The sequence below is a fragment of the Lepidochelys olivacea genome, assembly GCF_965140295.1.
Source record: "Lepidochelys olivacea isolate rLepOli2 genome assembly, chromosome: 5".
In the NCBI taxonomy this organism is placed as follows: Eukaryota; Metazoa; Chordata; order Testudines; family Cheloniidae; genus Lepidochelys; species Lepidochelys olivacea.
In genome coordinates this window covers 105,913,456-105,926,094 of record NC_140415.1, presented here as the reverse complement: position 1 = coordinate 105,926,094, position 12,639 = coordinate 105,913,456, and the positions used below count along the sequence as shown (strand labels likewise).

The 12,639-nt window shown below is 38.9% G+C and overlaps 1 protein-coding gene across 5 annotated transcripts in view; it reads left to right on the top strand.

The window, feature by feature from the left end:
* The window catches only part of PTPRD (protein tyrosine phosphatase receptor type D), a 1,732,979-nt gene extending 1,720,540 nt beyond the window's left edge, over nucleotides 1-12,439 (top strand). For all 5 annotated transcript variants that reach the window (XM_084628881.1, XM_084628884.1, XM_084628885.1 and 2 more), the window contains 3 exons: nucleotides 2,220-2,374; nucleotides 5,905-6,040; nucleotides 8,572-12,439. In XM_084628881.1, coding sequence (XP_084485007.1) covers nucleotides 2,220-2,374; nucleotides 5,905-6,040; nucleotides 8,572-8,640 — 360 coding nt within the window. In that variant the 3' untranslated portion in view covers nucleotides 8,641-12,439. The remainder of the gene's footprint in view (nucleotides 1-2,219; nucleotides 2,375-5,904; nucleotides 6,041-8,571) is intronic.
* Nucleotides 12,440-12,639: the final 200 nt, after the last annotated feature.

The following is a 12,639-nucleotide window of genomic DNA, read 5'->3' as shown; positions in this document are numbered from 1 at the left end:
TGAACTGTCATAAAGTTCAGGTAACCTCCATAACTGCTCCAATCTGTGATTTCTAACTGCTTTACACCCACTGTCTCTGTAAACTATGAGGATCGTCAACCTGGGGCAGTTTCATGCAGCACTAGCCTATTAATGATATCTATAAGAGAGCTTTATACTCTATAAGCTCATCAAAAGGCAGTTAAATAGCCCTGGTCAGAGGCAAAATGGAAGTCCATATGGTCAGCCAGTCAATAGGGTTACACATTAAAAGAAACCTGGGCCTCTTTTGCTGAGCACAGCAATCAGAAAGTTCAAGTGTTGAAAACAGCCCTTTTCACTCTGTCTACGTAAACTGTTACAAATATTTTTAAATAAAGATTTTAATACAGTTTTACACTTGGAACTTGACTGCTATAGGGAGAGATATCTCACTAAAAGAAGTCCACCCCATTTATTATGCCAGCAGCAAGGGGAACATAGTGTAAGAGATTGTAGATCCTTTCCCAATCTACTTTCATGCTAGTCTAAAATAATCAGAGTGACTTTATAAACTATGGTATAATCATTAAATAACACGTAAGTTCTGTTAGTTGCTATTAAAGCAGGATAGAAACAGGTTTTACAGACTCCTGTCCCAGACAGGCCCCTTTAAAGTCAAACCTTTACTGACAAATATGTTTCACAATATAGAGAAAGAAGTTAGTGATCTTTCCAGATGCTGCCTGAGCAAAGTTTTGTCTTAAATTTAAAGATAGTGTTGGTCCTGTAGATGCTCCCTAAGCACAGGAACACTAAAGGACTGCTGTCTCCCTTGTTAATTGATATATAGCATATGCACCAACCCCATGGGTGCTACTCCACGGCTGCGGCACCCACAGGGAAAAAATAGTGGATGCTCAGCACCCACTGGTGGCCCTGCTGATCAGCTCCTCCCCTTCCCTCCCAGCACCTCCCGCTCACCGTGATCAGCTGTTCAGTGGCGTTCAGGAGGTGCTCGGGGGTGGGGGGCGGGGCATGCTTGGGGGAAGGAGTGGAATGGGATGGGGTGGAGCCAGGGTGGGTGGAGCGTTGGGGGAAACGGTGGAATGGAGGGTGGGACCTGGGGCAGAGCAGGTATCAAGCATCTCTGGGAAATGACCAAGTTGGCACCTGTGATATGTAAGATGTTGCCAAAGTGTCACATAGGAGGTTTTCTGTTTGCTTGTTTGTTTGATTTGGGAGATTGGGAGGCAGAGAATGTGAGCCATTCTGTTGCTAGAGCACCTCTTGCCAGTTGATTTATGGCTTTATTCCAGAAGTAAGAATGCTACAGTATTATGCAACTTTAATAAGCAATAACGCTAATCTTCATTTAAGAAAATAACCACAGAGGCATGGATAGCTCCTGTAGATTTGTAATGAGAGATGGAATCTTCCATCTATTGGGTCATTAGTTTAAGTCCAGTCCAAGTTGCTAGCGACTGATAATCATTGTGAATCAGTGGATTTTAGTGTATGTGAAATGAGTTGGTGGTCTCAGTCTGGCTCCTAATAGACAGATGTCCACATCACAAAAGAACACTATCACAACCGGCATTCTTAGTGGCAGTCTTAACAGAGAAGGCAAGGACTGAATGGGAATGAACTACCTTCTTGCCTGTAGAGATAGCCCAGCCAAGCAAAGGTTGAAGCATATTGGCCAGATAGTATGGGGAAGCTTGCGCTGACGCTGGCCGTGCTGTACCTGTTTTCATAGATTCCAAGGACAGAGGGGACCATTGTGATCATCTAATCTGACTTCCTGCATAACACAGACAATAGAGCTTCCCCAGATAAAGAGAGGATTTGAGTCTTGTGGGCTATAAATCCAGCACTTGTCACAAGCATTTAATTAAAAAAAAATCCCACCAATTAACTAGCTCCCAACTTCGTTGTCCTCAAACTCTCTTCTTCCAGGATCTAAATGTCAGATAAAATCCTAGCCAATGCTGAGAGTAATTTGAGCATTGTCGTGGTTAATGAAATTGCCCTTTTATGTCAATGTGGTATAACTGCAAAACAAGAGGAAAAACACAAGCTCATCAGCATTGTGATTGGAAGCATCTTTGTAAATGTGATCTTAGCCATCTTTGCTCTTTGCATATTTTTTCCCCTCCCAATGTATATTTTACATAATTGCTGTTCTGATTTGCTGACTGACTGACTTTCAACTCCTGGAACATTCTTTTGTGGTATACTGTGTATGTCTTTCATTAAAGGATGGCCAGTCCCGAACAGTGAGGCAATTCCAGTTCACTGACTGGCCAGAACAAGGAGTGCCAAAGTCTGGAGAAGGATTTATTGACTTCATAGGCCAAGTTCATAAAACAAAAGAGCAGTTTGGTCAGGATGGACCAATCTCTGTTCATTGTAGGTAAGTAAAAAACCTCAAGCAGATTGATTGTTTTTCTTGATTAAGAAGATATTTTAAGTTTCAAAGTTGACTTTAGGGGGTAGCTTATTGGTGTGAAAGTGTAGAGATGAACGGAATGACTTCCCAGACCAGCTATCAGAAATATAATAAAACAATCCAATGCAAATCCCTTTTATCCCCTATATTTCAGTAATGTGGGAGGTATTTTGTGGTGAAATCCCATTCTGACACTAAAGGTGCCCCTCAAATAAGAGCAAATGTGATTTTTTTCCTTACAAATTATCTTTGCCACAGGATAAAAACAACCCTGGTCTGTACTGCATTCTGTGCACTGTGGGAAATGCCTTACTATAGAGTGATGTACCTGATTGTGTTTTCAATAGTAATTAGCAGTGAGGTCATTACGGTGATGGTGATCATTACCGGTAAACATGCTAGATGTCCTTGAGTAGCAGGCTGGGTATGATAATCAAAATAGGCCAAAGAAAAATGGTTGCTACGTTAGGCAATCCAGTCTAATAGTAACCATCGCATTCAGAGACTATGTCCACAGTAAAGTCAGTGTTTTTTGACTGATCAGCGAAAAGCTCAGAATGTAGAGCCTACCCTCTGAGGAGGTGCTGAATACCCTCAGTTCCTTTTATAAGTGTGTTGAGGATGACAACAGCTTTCAGGATCAGGCCCATAGAAATAATCCTGGGTGGGGGGGGGGGGTAATTATTATTTAACCCAACTTGCTTTGGTTACAATAGTCTAAAGTCTCTAGTAGATGGTTAAAGATAATATATTTATCTTTGATATCTTACTTAAGAAATTGCTTTCTATAAATTCCATTAGGATTTTAGAAATTAATTTTGCAACATTAAAGTGTATTTTTGCTAGTTTAAATTGTTTATATAGTGAGGGCAATTAATACAGCTGCAAGTTTCTTTCTATGGGCTGAATGATGCCCTTTTCTCCCATGCAAAGGCCAAATAGAGGTTTGGTAGAGGGTATATATAAACAAGGACTGAAAGGGAAATATCCTAGCCCTGCCAAATCCAGCAACAGCCCTTGGTGAAGACTGGATGCACAATTGCTCTACTGCTCTGGGGACTTTCGTAGCAGCTGGGGCCTCTGCACTTCCGTAAATAGGAAGTTTAAGTTTAATTGTGGATCTGCTGGACCATCTAAACCCCTCCTTTGCTGTGTCCCTAAATATCCACTACATATTGCTAAGAAGAAAGGCACTGGAGAGGACAGTTAAGTGGTGCATAGGGGCTAATGAATTACCTTGCACAAATGAGACCTGTCCCAACGTAGCTACCTTTAGGAATTTATGTGCCAAGGGAGTGGTGGGCACTGTTTGGCCCTTTATGTGGGCTCAGATGAAAAAAAAATGGTGGCCCTTTTAAGTTCTTTCCAAGCTCTGCCCACACATATTTTGAAATGAGATGCTACTCACAATAAATTATGAATATCATTATGAGCTAGATGCTGCACCACTGTAAGTCAATGGGAGTTGCACCATTGACTTCAGTGGGAACAGGACCGGGCCCAGTAAGATCATACCTCTTCGTTCTTGGACTCCTTAGCAGCAGTTAACATTTCTGACCTCTAAATTGTCATTGTTAGGATCTTTCAGAATCAAGATCTTGTGCATATGAATGGGAGTAGTTCAAATCCCCTTCAAAGCTATTGCTTCAGGCTCTTTGCAAACTCTTCACTGCTACATAGTTCAGTCTCACCCCTGCAGCCCTCTTATAAAAATTGCTTATGAGCTGTATTCTGACCTGTTTTCAGGGATTTATTTGTAAAGGGAGAGACCAGGGAAATTCCTCACCCTCTGAACTTCCTGCTCCCTGGTTCCCTGTAATTTTTCTCTCTTCTATATATTTTTTCTGTGGTTTACTTACCGATATTACAGTAAACGACTCTGACATTGAGTGATTTTTCCTTCTCTAGGAATTTTACAAACAAATCCATGTGTTTTACTATTTAAAACTTTCTAACCTCATTAGGCAGTTAATTAAAAAGTAGTTAGGTCAGCAAAGGGCTTTTCCTGAAATCTAAGGCTCAGTAGAAACAGTGTCCGCTAGGACCAGACCTAGGTATGTGCCAGCTTAGTTGCCACTGATTTGATGTGACCCTTTCTTTGTCAGCATCCCCCCTCAGCAGATATCCAAGATTTTACCCACCCTGTGTCCGATCCTAACACACACAATCCTTTAAAGATAAACTCCTCCCCCTGCCTCCTCCTCACTTATAAAACACTTACGAGCCCCTTCCCTAACTGTTAAAACTCGACTGCATGCCCCTAATGAAAAGCATCCTTCCCAACCCTGAGGAATTATCTGGGTAATGGAACTCTGCCAAAGTCCCTGTGACTTTTACTAAACAGAGGACTCTATGAACAACATGGCTAGCCCTTTTATAGACTGTCATAGCAGAGCTGAACTCACCACTTTGCTTGAGCCTGATGTCTGAGATAGGTCTGTAAATGCTAATGTGGAGGTGTCATGTACTTGGACTTACATCACTGTTATGACTCTTTAGAAACCCTAAACATCCTTTGGTGAAAAGATGACACCCTGTTTCAATATGCATGCCAGCTTCAGCCCACAGTAAATGAATCCATCCGTTTTCTGCAGACTTTACCCCAGCGTTACATTTGCTACTTAATTAGGTTCTGCACATGTGGAGATTTTTTGTATTATTCAGTGTCCTCCTCATTTACTAACTCTCCAGGTGCTTTCTTGCTTCTCAAGAGCACAACAGTATGAATTAATTCTCTCCTCTTGCTGGTTGAAAAAGTTCTACATAGTTGCCTTCAAGTAATAAGGAGTTGAAAAATACTAGGTCTGGAAACAATCAGACTTGTTTAAAAGAGCCAGCTGGTTCTGCTTCGGGTCTCAAATTTGTTGTACGTGAAGAGGAAACATTGTAATATTCCTCTTCAATAAAAGTTATATTTTTTCACACACACCATATTTATATTACATTGTGTGTGTGAATATTGAAAATTATATTAAGTTCTCCATAAAACTATAAAAAGAAAGAAACTGAAAAATAAGGCTGGTGCTCTGGCCCTAACTTACCCCTGCATATTTCAAGGGTCTCAGAACAAGGGAATAATCTCACATACCATATGTAACAGGACCTAAACAAGTTGAGATAAGGACAGAGAGGAAGGCTAAATTCTGGCTTCCATTTCTTTTTTTATTTCCAGTTAGACTATTTGCAGGCCGGTGAACCCTCCCATTTTCCCCTACCACACACTGACCACTATACATTCTTGGTCACAAAAAAAATCACTTAAAATGCTTCCTGACTATCCAGCTTTCATTGGAAGTACATTAGTACAAATTTGACTTTGCCAGAGAACGGTCACTTTGTCAATGTGTATAATTTCCACACAGAAGTTTTGCTTATAGAGCTTTTTTCCATGTAGATGACCATGTACATATGGTGTATCGTATCCACAGCTAAATAATCAGCCAATTCTTTCAACATTTTAACTGTCAATTAACATTCCTTTTTTATTGCAACAGTGCAGGTGTTGGGAGGACTGGAGTATTCATAACCCTGAGCATTGTGTTGGAAAGAATGAGATATGAAGGTGTTGTAGATATCTTCCAGACAGTCAAAATGTTAAGGACACAACGACCAGCCATGGTACAGACAGAGGTGAGAAGAATAACATGCGTATGCACTGACCGGGTCAGGGTAGGTGGCTTGGCGGATGCAATGTTAGGAATGACAGATGGTGGGAGTGAGCCAGGAATTTGTATAGGAGGTATACAATTTACTTTCCCTTCTTAAGTACTGTAGCTGTGTATGTAGCCTATGCAGTGCATTTAGGCTATTTCCCATTCTGTGGATAGGGAATACCACAGCCTGGGAAATGTCCATTTTAGTGGTGACTGAATAAGATATTTGTGTGAACCTATTTTCTAGAAGAAACTTGAGATGGAAACATTGCCCATGTTGTTTTGAATTTTTCCTTCATGCTAGTAATCTATATTCATAATCAGGGAGCAAAGTTTGGCCTGTGGGTGTACCCTGTTGGCTTCTGTTCATTCGGAAGGCAGAATGTGTCCTGTGGCTTGAAACTGAGGCTATAGTGTTTTCATGGTTGTCCAGACTTCATATAAACACAAATTTGACTGTTTGTCATGAAAGCATTACATCCCTGTGGAAAAAAAAAACCCCTCTACATTACAACTTTTGCTGTGGGACACTATAAAGTTAGTGATCTCACTGTCAGTGAGAGTTCTGCAGTCTGGTGAGGGAGAGGTCTTGGGCACGGACAGCCAGCCTGTTCTTGGCCCCTGATTCAGGAATCATCCCAATTCATAAAGAACACTTAAGCACATGCTTAACTTTAATCATGTACTTAAATACTACTTAAGTTAAACACATGCTGAATGTCATGAATTGGAGCCTCTGACTCTCAGTTCTAAGCCAACAGATCATACCCATAAAAAAAGGGAGAAGGGGCGAGGAGAAGCATTTGTAGGACCTTCTACAGACTTGGGTGGCTGATACTGACCATTAAAATGTTTATGATTTGAAATTTAATATTGATCCCTGCACTTTGCCATTTTGCTCTAAGAAAATGACATTTGTTCAGTAAAAATTAGACAGCCCTACTCTTAGTGTTTTACGCATGCGCACATACTCTTTAAATGAAATTAGACCATTTTTAAAGTTTTATCACTTAGCCAAGTAACTCACTGAGACAAAATGGAAGAGTAAACTCCATTTATTTTCCATTACCATTATTGCTGTAGAAAATGTACATCTAAGCAAATTGAAAAATATCTACTTTCTGTCCCATTGGTTCCTGGAAACAAATCTAGCATATAGAAAAATAAGCTTTTGTGGAGTCCACATAAATACAATGCTGGGCTGTGCAACATACATACTTTCCCGCTTTCTACTTTAGCTTACTTGTGGATGATGTGTTCCCACTGCAGACTGAAAGTAGAAATCTCCCATGTGCTGTGTTAATTTCACCCGGAAAGGAACAGAAGTCTAGGGCTCAATCCTGCAAGATGCAGAGCACTCTGGTCCCCATCCAGCTCATGAGTAGTCCTGTTGAAATCAGTTAGGCTATTCCTATGCTTAAAGTTAATCATGTGCTTAAGTACTTTGCAGGATCATGACCAGAGTGCTCGTACCTTGCAGGATGGAGCCACTAATGATCATGGCAAATTAGATAAACTAAAGTGGGTGTGTTATGATATGGACTGCTGGTCCAATGGAAGCTATTGAGTTGTGGTCTGAGTGAAATGAAACCCAGATCCTTCGAGCTGCAAGACTATAGCATCGCATGAACGAGTCCCCTAGGCGGCTTCAGTATTTTGGAGGGCTTAAAGAAACAACTTTTGTTCTTTCACATTAAGTGAGGTGTACAAGTTTGTTGCACTCCAGCATAAAGAGACTGCTGCTTATGTGTGCAAATGAGACGAAGTGCTAGGAGTAGCACTAACACTGAGTGTTAGCAAACCTTAAGCCCTCTGCAGTTCCACACCTTTGCTTTCAGGTGCAGGAGATAAAAACGGATGTAGGTCGTGTGAGGAGACTTGGTGTGAAGTATAAGCTGCCTCATGTTAATGAGGTTCTTAACTTCACATTCCTCTCTGAATGCCTAATTCCTGCTGCTGGGCAGGAATAATTTGATAACTATATAACAAGGCAGGATTGGATCCCCCTGTGCTTTCTGACCTGCTATTTTACCTTGTGTTTATGTGTGCAGCACACCACACTTGGGCTGTGAGGGACTGAGACCAGAATATGATGTTTTAGCATATTGGTCACATTCACCGAGATGTTATTTGAACATTTTATTAGCAAGTCTCAAACAGTATGAAATAATGCAAAAGGTAAATCTTAATGCACTCCCCTCAGACAAAAAGCTTTCTGCTAATCCTCTTGTACTCATTCAGAGCAACGAACGCTCAGTAAATGAATATATATTCACATCACAAATAAGCAGGCTCCATCTAAGGAGAATGTTATTGCATTCAATGAGCATCTCAACCCATCTTTGTTTACTGTATCTTAAACCAGTGTGTTCTATTGATGTCAGCAGGAGGATATCACTGAACTGCTGTGGCCTCTGTGGGATATAGTATATTCACAGAGCCTCTGATTAAAAGAAAAAACAACAAACAGGTTTTTATATTTTCTCTCTCTCTCTCTTTTTCTTCCAGGATCAATACCAGTTTGGCTATCGAGCCGCACTGGAATATCTGGGCAGCTTTGATCACTATGCAACGTAAAACCCCCTGACCCATCCTGGATTTTTATTGCAGGCCCTTTAAGATCCAGAGAGCCTCTTCTGAGCCATACGGTGTGCTTGAGAAGTACTTCTTAACTCCTAGCTAAAGACCAATTAGTGGGAATATTAAAAAAAAAAAAAAAAACACACACACACACACACACAACCCCAAGAACTATTCCAGGTGGACCAAGAATTCACAGTTTAATAACCTAACCAGAAATATAATAAAAGAATCCTGACTGGTGAGGCGTCTGAAGGATCTCATTTACAGATACCTCAAGGATTCAACTTTGGTTGAAATTAAAGGGAAGAGGAAATTATTGCAAAGAACCATCATCTTGTTCAGGATTGCATGATTGTTGCAAAAATGAATCTTGAGAGTACTGCAATTCAGTGCAAGATGTTTGTTAAAAGGCCGGTACCTGGCTTCTTAAAACAAAATGGACTCTTTGCTTCAACATCACCCCTTCCCGTCATAATGCTTATAATAACACTTTAGGGGAAATGGGGGAATGTTTAAAAAGGAAGTCCTTGATTTAGTTTTTTAGTATTGTAAAGATACTGCTGACCTGTGCTTCATTTTTAACTGTGTAAACTTTTTCCTTTTTTTAACAAGAGTTTATTATTTGATGAAGTGAATTTAAAAAAAAAAGTTGCATAACTGTTCATTTTTTGTTTCAGAATTGTAGATTTTTTGAAGCTGTAGAACTGTTATCTGTAATATCTTGCTGTAGAAATGTTAAATCATTTGAAAATTTGCACATTTTTGTGCAGTGCTATATTTATCTACAGTACCACATTCTTCTTAGATATTACAGTTTGGTTTAATTTTTTTTAAAGAAATACTCTTAATCAGTTAATCAAAGTGGGGCTTTTTTATTTCTTTTGGAATCAACAGGGAGGCGCAAAGTATAAAGCTGCTACTAACACATACACACCACTCTCTTTATTATTCTCTTTCTGTATCTATCTCTCTATATATCTACAGATATGCAGACAGACAGGTATATACACACACAGATAAATATAGATGCATCAGTTCTTCCATGACTTGGATTTATTGAAGTGATGGGAAAGTTTTCCAGAGTACTACATTCAACCCATATGGTACTTTTTGAACATCTCTGCATTTACGAAGTCCATAGCTTTTTGTTTAGAAGGGAAATGAGGAATGCACATCAGTGATATTTGACCCTCACCCCGACTCAAAAAAAAGATTATTTATATACACACAGTCCCACAAAGACACACACACACATTATGTGGTTGAGGCTTCCAATGAAGTACAATATTTGTAACACTGTAGTGCAATAACAAACCATATTATTAAGTATAGGAGGTGTGCATGTGGAAAAGGTCAGTGCATATCCCTTTAGGAGGGGAGAATGTTGTAATATACTAACTATCAAGATGTTTAAAAAGTGTATTCAGTCATATATTGTCTATAGTATGTGCTATGAAATTTGCATTTATGATGTGTAACAGGGCAAAGCCAAACTCATGTTGCTCTGTTAATAAATTAGAAATATTTTGTGGCATACAGTATTATTTAGAGATGCTGGTTTTTATTTTTATTTCACATTTAGAGTGCCTTATATTTGATGCCTATTTTGACAGCATTTCTTTAAGTTTTGTTGTGTCTGTATTTACATTAGTTAATTCATATCTTTGTTACTCTTTTCAATTAAAGCATTATCTTTTTAGCACATGTACAAAAATACTTTGAATAATACGCATTCCTGGTTTTTAACCGAGTATGGGATGTTAATAAATGCAAGCCCAAAACACTTGGGTAGTCAGGGCCCTTTATCCTTTCATAACTCCAACAACAGACATGCCCACTACATCAAGGTTCCTTCCAAACTGGCTCTCATAAACCACAGCGTTGAGGACTGCAGTATTGCAATTGCAGAGATGTAGGACTGCACTAGTAGTAAGTAGTTGTTGTTGTTAGCAGTACTCATGCGTCATTCCTTTCATTTTGGGCCAAATCCTACTTGCTGTACATATGTCAATGGGCCCATTGAAGTCAAATTATTGGTTGCAATGGGACTGTTAGTATGGGTAAGGCAAGCAGGATTTAGCCCTCAGAGTATGTTTTAAAATGACTTGACATTTCCATTTGAGAGAAAAAAATTCTTTAACCAATGCAAAATATTTTCTGAGACTCTATATGAAGCCATTTACAGTGGCCCAGGTCTCTGTCATGCCTTGTACCATGTTAGCACACACAAATCAAAGGAACTCTTTCTTTCAGGTGTCAGATAAGAACCATTCATATAGTTCAGCTATGTTGGTGTAACATACAGGATTTTTTTTCTTCCGTATTTCCCATCACTAGTAGAAAGACATGTATGAAAGACCAAACACGAGCAAGCATTGTATTTGAGCACTTTTGTAAAAAAAACTAAACAAATATAAATATATATATAATAATTAATAATAAAAGTATTATAGAAGGCTACCTCAAGAACGAGATTCTATAACTTATATCAGAACCAGAGAAGAATGTGCACTATGGGTTTTTTTTTCTTCTTCTTCTTTTTGATTTGTATCTTTTGAAGAATTATTAAAGTGCCAGATTACGTAGTGCAGTCATGTTCTTTTAGCCAAATATAGTCAGACATACACACCATTTTAGAAGCATAGACTAGGGAAGGCTGTTGCACACTAGAGCTGTTAACAGGTCAGAGTTTTCTCGCCATGAAACTTTTGCAAATTCTAAAGAAAAAGGGAAAAAATCAGAGATAAATAGTGAGGGAAAGTATTGTAGGACAAGTAAGACTGCAAATATTCCAGTAATCTTGCTGTTCAGGAGTTGTTTCTAAAGATAACTCTGTTAGCATCATTGATGTGCATTCCACTTTCTGTACACTAATGTATAGTCATTCTATAATTAATTTAAAGAAGAAGCATCTTTATCTGCATTTACCATAATCTTCCAACCTTAGAATTGGTTTCATCAGCATAACAAGTACGGTGCTATTATTTACCTATGTATGTGTAGTTATGTATAATTTTGTAATTAGTTACAATGGAAAAAAAACTCAAAATATATAAAAATGATTTGTACAGAACTTTATTTTAGCTCTTTTTTTAAAAATGATTGCATGGTTAGACAATGGAGAGGCTGGCTGGGGGAAGGGAGGGCCCTCTAGGGAGATCTGCACTTTCTATACCTTTGTACTATGCACTGCCCTATTGATTCTACACCCAATAATATTATTACTTGAACCCATCTGTAAGAAACTGCTTATGAAAATCCACTTACGTGTATGTAAATAACACAGAACATGTAAAAATCGGGGGGGGAGAGGGAGTTTGCAACAACAACAAATGCAACAGCTTTTCTTTCCTTTTATTCTTCCTTCCTTCCTTCCTTCCTTTTTTTTCTTTTTTTTTCGTTGGTTGGTTGATTGTTTTTTTTTCATTTGGGGTGCCCTGATACTCCAGCAGATATCAGAAGGCTGCAAGCCCCTCATCCCCATCTGTTACGTGGCTTTGCCATTCAAGCTTGGAGTGTCTTTACAAAGATAATAAAAGTTGTGTTCTTTGCTCTCGTTTTGGATGCATAGACTGAAAAATTTAAAAAAAATTACCTTGTAAAATGGCTTGTTAAAAAAATACAATTACCTCTAATTAGTAGTACGCGTAAATGTTTTACAGAATGAAAGGCGTGCTTTTTATTTTCTTACTTCGTTACATTGGTGGCGAAAGAAAGTCTGTATGAAAATCAGTTCTTTGCTGACACAAGTTCCATTTGTTACAAATGAATTCTAATAAAAATGTCAGTGTTATGCAGCCCTGGTCTTGTTTTCTTAAGCAGAGCTTTTGGAATCAAAACAGTTTGGTTTTTCTTGGTCATAGAGGAGTCTAACTGACATTAGGAAGTAGTCGTTAATTTTAACTAGTAGCAAGGCACTGGAAAATGCATTTCCAGGTTAGCAAATATGTTGTCCTCCAGGGTGATTTTTGAGCTATGAGGGGGCAGATCCTC